The sequence below is a fragment of the Heptranchias perlo genome, chromosome 43 (genome assembly GCF_035084215.1).
Source record: "Heptranchias perlo isolate sHepPer1 chromosome 43, sHepPer1.hap1, whole genome shotgun sequence".
In the NCBI taxonomy this organism is placed as follows: domain Eukaryota; kingdom Metazoa; phylum Chordata; class Chondrichthyes; order Hexanchiformes; family Hexanchidae; genus Heptranchias; species Heptranchias perlo.
This window is the reverse complement of record NC_090367.1, coordinates 335,438-348,048: the sequence shown is the minus strand read 5'-3', so window position 1 is coordinate 348,048 and position 12,611 is coordinate 335,438. Positions and strand designations below refer to the sequence as shown.

At 52.0% G+C, this 12,611-nt stretch overlaps 1 protein-coding gene across 2 annotated transcripts; it reads right to left on the bottom strand.

The window, feature by feature from the left end:
- Positions 1-285: 285 nt before the first annotated feature.
- LOC137306349 (trypsin inhibitor ClTI-1-like) lies at positions 286-5,237 on the bottom strand. 2 transcript variants are annotated; one of them, XM_067975505.1, is made up of 4 exons: positions 5,136-5,237; positions 2,662-2,693; positions 2,453-2,565; positions 286-420 (listed from the first exon to the last, which is right to left on the bottom strand). In XM_067975505.1, exons 1-4 carry the CDS (start codon positions 5,185-5,187, stop codon positions 342-344), a joined length of 276 nt encoding a protein of 91 aa, XP_067831606.1. In that variant the 5' UTR covers positions 5,188-5,237; the 3' UTR covers positions 286-341. The 2 variants fall into 2 exon arrangements, with proteins under 2 accessions (XP_067831606.1, XP_067831605.1); XM_067975504.1 differs by lacking the exon at positions 5,136-5,237 and adding an exon at positions 4,834-5,100.
- Positions 5,238-12,611: the final 7,374 nt, after the last annotated feature.

Sequence of the window (12,611 nt, the reverse complement as noted above, 5' to 3'; positions counted from 1 at the left end):
AGAGCAGCACTGACACAACAGCATTCAGAGCAACACTGACACAACAGCATTCAGAGCAGCACTGACACAACAGCATTCAGAGCAGCACTGACACAACAGCTTAAGTCGAATTCTCAGAAGGAAGTTGTTAGCAACACTCAGAGGATAGAACCTGAAAATGGGAGGTGGGTGGGATATCCCAACAGTGCCTGTTAATCTGTCCAATCCAGTGTTATCTTGCACTGCACCAATAGCTAAGAGCCAGCTGACAAAGAGAATGCCGTCAAATGATTCAGATGCAATTTTATTTATTCAGAGCTGAGCCAATCACATGAAGATTTTTTTAAAAAATCTGTTTGTTTTCAGTTAACTGGACCAAACACCGAGCCCGGACACCTGCAGAATCCTGGGTTACGGATACCGATGCTTTTATTATTTAACCTAAAAGAGAACCAAAACCATGAATCAACCAGTGCTCTATCTAAGGCTCTTTCATCCACGTTAAGACATTAAGGAATTTCGCATCTTGGGATTTTTTTCCAACGGTAGAACAACACCTGGAGCCTCATGGAATGAGAGGGTTGTCCTATGAGGAGAGGTTGAGTAGAATGGGCCTGTACTCCCGGAGTTTAGAAGAATGAGAGGTGATCTCATTGAAACATATAAGATTCTGAGGGGGCTCGACAGGGTAGATGCTGAGAGGTTGTTTCCCATGGCTGGAGAGTCTCGAACTAGGGGCCACAGTCTCAGGATAAGGGGACGGCCATTTAAGACTGAGATGTAAGGAATCTTACAACACCAGGTTATAGTCCAACAGTTTTATTTGAAAATCACAAGCTTTCGGAGCTTTCCTCCTTCGTCAGGTGAGTGACGAAGGAGAAAGCCTCCGAAAGCTTGAGTCACCTGACGAAGGAGAAAGCCTCCGAAAGCTTGTGATTTTCAAATAAAACTGTTGGACTATAACCTGGTGTTGTAAGATTCCTTACATTTGTCCACCCCAGTCCATCACCGGCATCTCCACATTAAGACTGAGATGAGGAGGAATTTCTTCACTCAGAGGGGTTGTGAATCTTTGGAATTCTCTACCCCAGAGGGCTGTGGATGCTCAGTCATTGAATATATTCAAGGCTGAAATAGGTACATTTTTGGACTCTGGGGGAATCAAGGGATATGGGGATCGGGCGGGAAAGTGGAGTTGAGGTCGAAGATCAGCCATGATCTGATTGAATGGCAGAGCAGGCTCGAGGGGCTGAATGGCCGACTCCTGCTCCTATTTCTTATGTGTTGCAGGTGACATCCATTAAGCACATATACAGCATCAGAAATGGGTTTTCGAAGCTCGATAACAAGGATAGGCTCGATGTAACTGAGCATGCTACGTTACCGTTTACATGTCTTTAAGAGGCCTGCAAACCAGGCATCGTTTTAAATCCGGCTCAGAGCTGGCACTAAAGAGACAAAATCATCACTGAGCCCAGCAACAGCACAGCAAGGTGAACACCAAACACCAAAGCTTGTCCCCCCTGGGTGTACGATAAATACCGGCAGAGCAAGTCAATATTTCAGTCCTCCTGAATGGAGAGCTGCTTGTCGAGGCCTGACAGATATTGGCAGCTGCCCCGGAATATTGAGATAAGGCCCGAGGACCAATTTTGGACCAACCCTGGGCATCTCAATTCAGGCGATGTGCCAACAATCCTGACATTACCCTTTCTCCAGACTATATGGTACCGGTCAATGACCTGCTTAAACCTGTGCATTTTATCAAAAATACATTTCACGTAAAGTAATTGCTGATCACTTGTTAACTGTGCACTCTCCGTATATTCATACATTTTGGGCAAATTTATAACCACTATAATCAGAAGAACTGCACCAAGTTACCCTATCTCTCAATTCTCCAAGGAGTTGATTTGAAAGGACTGTTTCCTTTTGGGGAGTTAACCGTGTCTTTCAGAAGTTAGGACACAGAATCTGCGGGATTGTATTGATCTTTTCAGGAGAGAACTTTCAGAACCACTGGTCTGGAGAAACCACAGTGAAAGGGGAATCTGATGTAAAACACTAAGTGGTAACGGTGGGGTGAAGTCACATTACCACTTCATAGAACATTTACGGCACAGAAGGAGGCTTCAAAGTAAGTCACGTTTGTTTGACTGGACAACATAAAATTGAATTTAGTGAAAACTAAATTTAAACCAGGTACTGGTAACAGTTTAGTTACTCAGTGATAAATGAGTGGAAAAATCTGCCAGACACAGTATGTAGAGACAAAGACTTTAGGGTCATTCGAAATACAGTTGGTTGCTAAGCTTAAAAGATGGGCCGAAGAACCGTTTCTCAATTGTGTAATTATGAAGAAATATTTTTTAACCAACAACATCATTTTTCCTTCTCACATTTTTAATTTACACGATGGATCTTCACTGAAGTGTTTCACTGCTTCAGACAGGAGCATTGTGAAGACATTTACCTGTTGTACTCACACAGAATGCAAGGGTTTCCATAATTCTGGTCATCTGTGCCACAGACTAAATCGAATTCGTCGTTACAAAACATGCGAGTCGGAAACCTGGTACAATCCAGCTACAAGAGATGAGATTAATAGATTAACATTAATGATAGAAGAACAGTCTTCATTTTCTGTACCAATAAAGAGGAAGGGAAAGCCTCTGAGCTCACCATGTATATGTCACGAGGAACTGATTCCAGGTCTGAAACACAGAAGCACACAGATTGTTATTGACGGACACAATTGTGCACAAACCTCTGCGATCTCTGCTTAATCAGCAGGAGGACTTTTGGAACTAATGGAAGTTCTCACTGTAGGTGTCAGCCCTGGCTCAGTGGAAACACACCCGACTCGGAGTCAGAAGGTCGTGAGTTCGAGTCCCACTCCAGAAACTTGAGCCCATAATCCGGGCTGACACATCAGTCCAGTACTGAGGGAGCGCCGCACTGTCGGAGGGTCGGTACTGAGGGAGCGCCGCACTGTCGGAGGGTCGGTACTGAGGGAGCGCCGCACTGTCGGAGGGTCGGTACTGAGGGAGCGCCGCACTGTTGGAGGGTCGGTATCGAGGGAGCGCTGCACTGTCGGAGGGTCGGTACTGAGGGAGTGTCGCACTGTCGGAGGGTCAGTACTGAGGGAGCGTCGCACTGTCGGAGGGTCAGTATCGAGGGAGCGCTGCACTGTCAGAGGGTCGGTACTGAGGGAGCGCCGCACTGTCGGAGGGTCGGTACTGAGGGAGTGTCGCACTGTCGGAGGGTCAGTACTGAGGGAGCGCTGCACTGTCGGAGGGTCGGTACTGAGGGAGTGTCGCACTGTCGGAGGGTCAGTACTGAGGGAGCGTCGCACTGTCGGAGGGTCAGTATCGAGGGAGCGCTGCACTGTCGGAGGGTCAGTACTGAGGGAGTGCTGCACTGTCGGAGGGTCAGTACTGAGGGAGCGCTGCACTGTCGGAGGGTCAGTACTGAGGGAGCGCCGCACTGTCGGAGGGTCAGTACTGAGGGAGCGCCGCACTGTCGGAGGGTCGGTACTGAGGGAGCGCTGCACTGTCGGAGGGTCAGTACTGAGGGAGCGCCGCACTGTCGGAGGGTCGGTACTGAGGGAGCGCTGCACTGTCGGAGGGTCGGTACTGAGGGAGCGCTGCACTGTTGGAGGGTCGGTACTGAGGGAGCGCTGCACTGTCGGAGGGTCAGTACTGAGGGAGCGCTGCACTGTCGGAGGGTCAGTACTGAGGGAGCGCCGCACTGTCGGAGGGTCAGTACTGAGGGAGCGCTGCACCGTCGGAGGTGCCATCTTTCGGATGAGACGTTAAACCGAGGCCCCGTCTGCCCCTCTCAGGTGGATGTAAAAGATCCCACGGCCACTATTGGAAGAAGAGCAGGGGGAGTTCTCCCCGGTGTCCTGGGGCCAATATTTATCCCTCAACCAACATCAGAAACAGATTATCTGCTCGTGATCTCATTGCTGTTTGTGGGATCTTGCTGTGCGCAGATTGTCTGCCGCGTTTCCCGCATTACAACAGTGACCACACTTCAAAAATACTTCATTAGCTGTAAAACACTCTTGGACATCGTGAGGCTGTGGATATGAATGGAAATCCTGTCCTTGATTCCTAGCATTGATATTGATGCCAACTAACATTGTATGATCACCAGTTACTACAGGAAAAGGAACATTTATATTGGCACCCAGATGGGTCCAGCAGCACAAATCAAACAGATATAAAGAAATACATTGGAGGTGATGCCTGGGACACAAGGTACCAGAATAATAAATCTCTCTCGGTAAAAGCAAGCTTTGAAGAAGCTCCCTGAGGTTTGGTGCCCAAATGAGAACACCGTACTCCGTGGGGGGTCTCCTTGGGGCTCTGTACAACTCAAGCATCACTTTTGAATTCCAGCCCGCTGAAGATGAAGGACAGCAATCCAGTCACCTACTGGATTACTTCCTGTACCTGTGCACCAGCTTTGCTCCTCCTCAGCTCCTCGTCTCCCACTATTAAGAAAATATTCCCGATTTGTCTTTCTCAAATCCGAAATGGATCGCCTCCCCCCCGGGACCCTACCCTGTCCATCGGACCCCCATAGCGTTTTAGGGGGTGACTGAGTGGGGTACCTGCCGCGGGCGTCCTGCTCAGTAAAGTCTGGTGGGTTGGAAGAGGAGGCACTCTGTCAGGTGAGTCGGAAACTTTCAGTGGGGCCAGAAGGTGCAGGATTGCACCTCCAGGTCCCCCCCGCCCCCCCCCAACAAGGAAAGTCTGAGCCTTCGCTCCCCTCCCGGCTTCCCCCCCCACCGCTCCCTCCCACTCACCAAACAGCTTGACTTCCCCACCCCCCCCCACGACTCACCTCCAGGCCTCGTGATTTTTGTCTTGCCCGAAACTGCCGGATGCTTCTTTCTGCACATTTCTGGCGGGATGTAAACGCGGCTCGGCCGTTAAAATTGCCTGAGGCCTCGCATGGCGGGAACGCCATCAGCTCCGTCTCCCACCCAATATTTTTACAACATTAAAAATAAATAAGGAAAGACTCCCGTTTCTACCGGGCCTCTCACCACCTCAGGATGTCCCAAAGCGCTGTGCAGCCAGTGAAGTAGTTTTTGAAGTGTGCTCACTGTTGTAATGTAGATACACAGTTTATAAACCACCCACCAACAACAAGAACGACCAGGGCAGTGAGAAGAGACAGTCTGGCCGTCTTCATCGTGAGGTTGTGAGTGAAACAGACCGATTGCGGCAGAATTTATAGTCAGACATCCTGTGTCTGTGACATCAGCAGCCAGCCACAAATCACTCGAATCACACACTGAATTTTCTATTTTAAACTTTCCAAAAGAACTCTTAGCTGATTATTAACGGTGAAATGGTTCAGTTTACTGAAGCATGCTCGAACTCTGTCTTTTCTCCTCCTCCTTTAATTAGCCGACAGACTTTTCAAAGCGAGAGTACAGAGTGCCCAGAAGGTCACTATTTGCCGCGTGTTTGCGGGACAGTGTCAACATTTTCAGGAGGTCCCCCACAGAGCTATGAACCAATCCTTTGGGATTCTGCAGGCGGCCAATGTCTATCTGATTCCAATGCCAAATCCAGCAGATGTGTCACAGTCTCTGGATCAGGTGAGCTGCTGGTTTACGATGCATCCTTTACCACTTGTGCAGAATCTGGTGCTGGCTCGATCCTAGTTACACTGTAAAGACAGAAGCATGATCTTCGACTACTGCACAGGTGGCAGGTCTGGACACTACGTTCTCACATTGCTCAAGAGTTCTGTGCAACGAGGCACATTGCCCTTGTACACGGCACTGAATCACAGTCACTGCATGTTGTGACTAAACTTATCCACTATGGAGAAACGAAAGACAGATTCCCATTTACACAGGGCCTTTCACCACCTCAGGACGTCCCAAAGCACTTTACAAACAATGAAGTACTTTTTTGAAGTGTAGTCACTGTTGTAATGTAGGAAACGTGGCAGCCAATTGGCGCACAGCAAGATCCCACAAACAGCAATGTGATAATGACCAGATAATCTGTTTTTAGTGATGTTGGTTAAGGGATAAATATTGGCCCCAGGACACCGGGGAGAACTCCCCCTGCTCTTCTTCCAATAGTGGCCGTGGGATCTTTTACATCCACCCGAGAGGGGCAGACGGGGCCTCGGTTTAACGTCTCATCCGAAAGACGGCACCTCCGACAGTGCGGCGCTCCCTCAGTACTGACCCTCCGACAGTGCGGCGCTCCCTCAGTACTGACCCTCCGACAGTGCGGCGCTCCCTCAGTACCGACCCTCCGACAGTGCAGCGCTCCCTCAGTACTGACCCTCCGACAGTGCGGCACTCCCTCAGTACTGACCCTCCGACAGTGCAGCGCTCCCTCAGTACTGACCCTCCGACAGTGCAGCGCTCCCTCAGTACTGACCCTCCGACAGTGCGGCGCTCCCTCAGTACTGACCCTCCGACAGTGCGGCGCTCCCTCAGTACCGACCCTCCGACAGTGCGGCGCTCCCTCAGTACCGACCCTCCGACAGTGCGGCGCTCCCTCAGTACCGACCCTCCGACAGTGCGGCGCTCCCTCAGTACCGACCCTCCGACAGTGCGGCGCTCCCTCAGTACCGACCCTCCGACAGTGCGGCGCTCCCTCAGTACTGACCCTCCGACAGTGCGGCGCTCCCTCAGTACTGACCCTCCGACAGTGCGGCGCTCCCTCAGTACCGACCCTCCGACAGTGCGGCGCTCCCTCAGTACTGACCCTCCGACAGTGCCGCGCTCCCTCAGTACTGACCCTCCGACAGTGCGGCGCTCCCTCAGTACTGACCCTCCGACAGTGCGGCGCTCCCTCAGTACTGACCCTCCAACAGTGCGGCGCTCCCTCAGTACTGACCCTCCGACAGTGCGGCGCTCCCTCAGTACTGACCCTCCGACAGTGCGGCGCTCCCTCAGTACTGACCCTCCGACAGTGCGGCGCTCCCTCAGTACTGACCCTGGGAGTGTGGGCCTGGATTATGGGGCTCCAGTCTCTGTGATGGGACTCGAGCCTATGACCCTCTGACTCGGTGGTGAGAGAGACTCACTGAGCCACAGGCTGTTCTGGAGTCTTGAGAGCTGATTTAAATTTTCGGCGGTGTCTGAAATCGGGCAAAGTCAATGAAAGGGGAAGTCCTGCCTGGTGTATAACGGCGGCTGATCCACTACTACTGGAAATTAAAATCAGTCCTTTGTAATTTCTCCCCCAGAGCAATGCCTCTTCTGGTCACATGTGCACAAAACAGAGATCTCCCCAGGAGGTGCGTTGGTTCAGTGACACTGCGTTATTAAGGCAGCACCCACCTTGTTTCCAGAGCTGAGTCACAGACTGTACCACACTGTGCAATGAGCTGTGACCATTCAGTGCGTGGCAGTGAGTGACTGTCAGTATTCCAGTATTCTCTTCCTGAGAGCAAGGATGAGAAGGTGTGATTCCCGCAGCTTCTCTGCTCCTCCAGTTACCATGCAGAGCCTCCACTCAATGACATGTGGCCTTTCCTCACTTTGGCCCTGATAGTACCAGGTAGGCAGGATGGCAGCGGTGGGGGCGGGAGGGCGACTGGGCCCGTGGGTGACCCGCCCAGTGAAATCCATCCGTTCCCCACCCGATCGCGGGTAATTTGAAGCCACTTACCGTGGATTCCGGGTTTCCCGTTGTGAACCTGCGCAGCGGGCGGACCGCGCACCCCCATGGAGGAGCCCTATTTAAAGGGGCAGTCCTCCAATGCTGCTCCTGCAGCAAACAACCAAAATTATAGAATGGAGCAGCCCAGGGGAAAGGCTGCTCCCAGATTTACTGATGCCTCACTCCAGGTGCTACTGGATGGGGTGAGGAGGAGGAGGGATATTTTTTACCCGGCGGACGTGAGGAAGTGGCCTGCCTCTGCCACCAAGAAGGCCCGGCTCGAGGTGACAGAAGAGGTCACCAGCAGCAGCAACATCTCCCGCACATGGATCCAGTGCAGGAAGAGCTTCAATGACCTAACCAGGTCAGTCAAAGTGAGTACACTTACTGATTCTCCTACACTCTGTCTTCCTCATCACCGCCCCCACCCCACAACTCATTCTGCACTGCCAACACAACTCTATCACATCACTCCTCACACCCACTCAAACCTCATCCTCAACTCACCTGCACTTCCTCACCCCCCCAGTACTCATCCCACCACTACCACTCAACCCAATCCTCATACAATCTCATGGCTCTGTCTCATACTCACCCTCTGATGCATCTCTTTCACGGTCAGCCTCACCCAAACCAATGCATTCAACGATTGGCCACGTCACCATCACTCTCTCACACCTCTCTACTTTCTCCCCTTATAGAAGAAGAGAGCCCAGAATGCACGGGAGAGGGTGAAGACCGGAGTGGGGGCCACAACATCAGGTCGTCCTCACAGAGGCAGAGCAGGAGGCTCTGGAACTGAGCCGCACCCTCGAGTACCTGTCCGTCGGGGACGTCGAGACTGGCACCCGACAAACGTCTGGTGACAGAACTTTAACATTCAGCACTCACAATAGCAATTGATGTTAACATGCCTCGCCATCTTCAGCACCTCAACATCTGTCATCATGCTTAATATTGCCTTCTGTTCTCTTACAGGGCCTTCAGCGACCGCTGTGACGGCGGAGGGCGATTCCTCAGAGGACCTGCCGGCCTCTGAGGGGACACCGTCACATTCGGGGGGAGCCATCCACCAGCGCAGATACACACACCTCGGTGGGTCCCCGTCCTCACTTAGTTGGGGTTGCACATGGTGAGTCACCACACACATGAGCATGAGCAGACACTGGTGGCAGGGGCAGCTGTGGAGAGTCCGAGTCAGTGGGAGCACTCCTCTCCAGGCTCTGCTCAGCTGGACACAGATGCTGAACACTGGGGGCCGTCCTTTAAAAGGAGAACGATCGAGGGGCAGCAGCACATTTGCGAGGTGCTGGAACAGCACAATCGCGCAGAGGATGGAGGAGTCCAACTCCTGCATGAGTGGAATGGTGGCACAGGTACAGGAGGGAATCTCTGAGATACTGTCACAGGGACGTGAGGGCATCTCTGAGACAGTGTCACAGGGACAGGAGGGAATCTCTGAGATAGTGTCACAGGGAGGTGAGGGAATCTCTGAGATAGTGTCACAGGTACAGGAGGGAATCTCTGAGATACTGTCACAGGGACGTGAGGGAATCTCTGAGACAGTGTCACAGGGACAGGAGGGAATCTCTGAGATAGTGTCACAGGGACGTGAGGGCATCTCTGAGATACTGTCACAGGGACAGGAGGGAATCTCTGAGATACTGTCACAGGGACAGGAGGGCATCTCTGAGATAGTGTCACAGGGAGGTGAGGGAATCTCTGAGATACTGTCACAGGTACAGGAGGGAATCTCTGAGATAGTGTCACAGGGACGTGAGGGCATCTCTGAGATACTGTCACAGGGACGTGAGGGCATCTCTGAGATACTGTCACAGGGACGTGCGGGAATCTCTGAGATAGTGTCACAGGGACGTGAGGGAATCTCTGAGATAGTGTCACAGGGATGTGAGGGAATCTCTGAGATAGTGTCACAGGGATGTGAGGGAATCTCTGAGATAGTGTCACAGGGACGTGAGGGAATCTCTGAGATACTGTCACAGGGACGTGAGGGCATCTCTGAGATACTGTCACAGGGACGTGAGGGCATCTCTGAGATAGTGTCACAGGTACAGGAGGGAATCTCTGAGATAGTGTCACAGGGACGTGAGGGCATCTCTGAGATACTGTCACAGGGACGTGAGGGCATCTCTGAGATAGTGTCACAGGGACGTGAGGGAATCTCTGAGATACTGTCACAGGGACGTGAGGGCATCTCTGAGATAGTGTCACAGGGACGTGAGGGAATCTCTGAGATAGTGTCACAGGGACGTGAGGGAATCTCTGAGATACTGTCACAGGGACGTGAGGGAATCTCTGAGATAGTGTCACAGGGACGTGAGGGAATCTCTGAGATAGTGTCACAGGGACGTGAGGGCATCTCTGAGATACTGTCACAGGGACGTGAGGGAATCTCTGAGATAGTGTCACAGGGACGTGAGGGAATCTCTGAGATAGTGTCACAGGGACGTGAGGGCATCTCTGAGATAGTGTCACAGGGACGTGAGGGAATCTCTGAGATAGTGTCACAGGGACGTGAGGGAATCTCTGAGATAGTGTCACAGGTACAGGAGGGAATCTCTGAGATACTGTCACAGGGACGTGAGGGAATCTCTGAGACAGTGTCACAGGGACAGGAGGGAATCTCTGAGATAGTGTCACAGGGACGTGAGGGCATCTCTGAGATACTGTCACAGGGACAGGAGGGAATCTCTGAGATACTGTCACAGGGACAGGAGGGCATCTCTGAGATAGTGTCACAGGGAGGTGAGGGAATCTCTGAGATACTGTCACAGGTACAGGAGGGAATCTCTGAGATAGTGTCACAGGGACGTGAGGGCATCTCTGAGATACTGTCACAGGGACGTGAGGGCATCTCTGAGATACTGTCACAGGGACGTGCGGGAATCTCTGAGATAGTGTCACAGGGACGTGAGGGAATCTCTGAGATAGTGTCACAGGGATGTGAGGGAATCTCTGAGATAGTGTCACAGGGATGTGAGGGAATCTCTGAGATAGTGTCACAGGGACGTGAGGGAATCTCTGAGATACTGTCACAGGGACGTGAGGGAATCTCTGAGATACTGTCACAGGGACGTGAGGGCATCTCTGAGATAGTGTCACAGGTACAGGAGGGAATCTCTGAGATAGTGTCACAGGGACGTGAGGGCATCTCTGAGATACTGTCACAGGGACGTGAGGGCATCTCTGAGATAGTGTCACAGGGACGTGAGGGAATCTCTGAGATAGTGTCACAGGGACGTGAGGGAATCTCTGAGATAGTGTCACAGGGACGTGAGGGCATCTCTGAGATAGTGTCACAGGGACGTGAGGGAATCTCTGAGATAGTGTCACAGGGATGTGAGGGCATCTCTGAGACAGTGTCACAGGGACAGGAGGGAATCTCTGAGATAGTGTCACAGGGACGTGAGGGAATCTCTGAGATAGTGTCACAGGGACATGAGGGAATCTCTGAGATAGTGTCACAGGTACAGGAGGGAATCTCTGAGACAGTGTCACAGGGACGTGAGGGAATCTCTGAGATAGTGTCACAGGGACGTGAGGGAATCTCTGAGATACTGTCACAGGGACGTGGGGGAATCTCTGAGATACTGTCACAGGGACGTGAGGGAATCTCTAAGATACTGTCACAGGGACGTGAGGGCATCTCTGAGATAGTGTCGCGGGTAAGTGTGGGAATGTCTGCGATGGAGGGAAGTCTAGCCTCCATCGAGCTTCAGGCACGGCTCAACAATGATTCCATTGAGGCCCTGACAACGGCCCTTCGGACTCAGGGTGAACAACATTCTGCCACCTTAAACAGGCAGGCAGATACACTAGCACTGGCCTTACACGGCTTCACACACGTCCTCCAAACTATCGTCCAGCAGGGTGGAAGGAGTGATGTGGGCCTGGCCCAGGGGAGGGATGATGGCGAAAGGGGACATGGAAGTGGGGAGGCCACTCAAAGTGCTCCCACGTCTCACCCGTTGCCCCCCTCTCAACCAGTACCCACAATGCTGCCTCCTCTCCGGGTGGTCGAGTCTGCCCCTGCTCAGGTGCAGGTGGAGCAGTCTTTGGAGGGGCCCTCACGGGCACCGAAACCCAGAGGGCGAAGGCCCAAAGCATCTAATCGGTCAGGGCATGAACGAGAGCAACCTGCCACTACCTCTGCTGCAGCCACAGGGGATGCACCACGTGGGAGTAGTAGGAAGAGAAAGGCAAAGGTTTTGTGAGCACAAAGGGGATGCACAAGGGTGTTTGATGGTTTGTCATGTTTTTTATTTATATTTGATTTTTGTTAATGGCACATTAAATATTATTATTGTCACCACTATTGCCACGTCGTGGCCATTCTTGACTGGCTTGTGTAATGAGTCCCTTTCATGAGGTTCACCATGAACACCCACACTTGATGCCACCCATTGGGTCTCCCTACAGTGGGTGTATGTGTAGTTGCCCGACTATTTTGTGCAGGTGCCTGTGGTGCAGCACTGTGTTGTGGAGCTCCACGTGGCGGAGGTGGACATCGTGCCTGGCGAGGCTGGTGATGTTGCCCGTCCTCGGATGAAGTGATGAATGCAGTTATGGCGCCCCCCATCCTGACGGTGTGAGTTTGAGGGGGTCCGCAAAGTAGGTAAATGTGTTTGCACAGCAGAGTTTAGGGTATAAATTAATAATTTTGAGTGGAAAGACAAAGGTGTTGCAGTCAAAACTTTGTCTGAAGTGACAGAGTGCCCTGCTGCAATCAATGAGGTTTTTCCCCCAACTATCAAATAATCCTGTGCATCTCCCACTGGCTGAAACACGTCTGCTCCAACAGGGAGTGTTTCCCACAACACGGGAAACACGCTGAGGATCCTTCAAAATCACACCCCTGCCAAAATCTCCACTCAATGAGGTCTCTCAAGTACCTCAAGTGGCTAAATAAGAATCGAAATTACCATCCCCGCCGGCTTTAATTGCCGGTGGGAGTCCCGC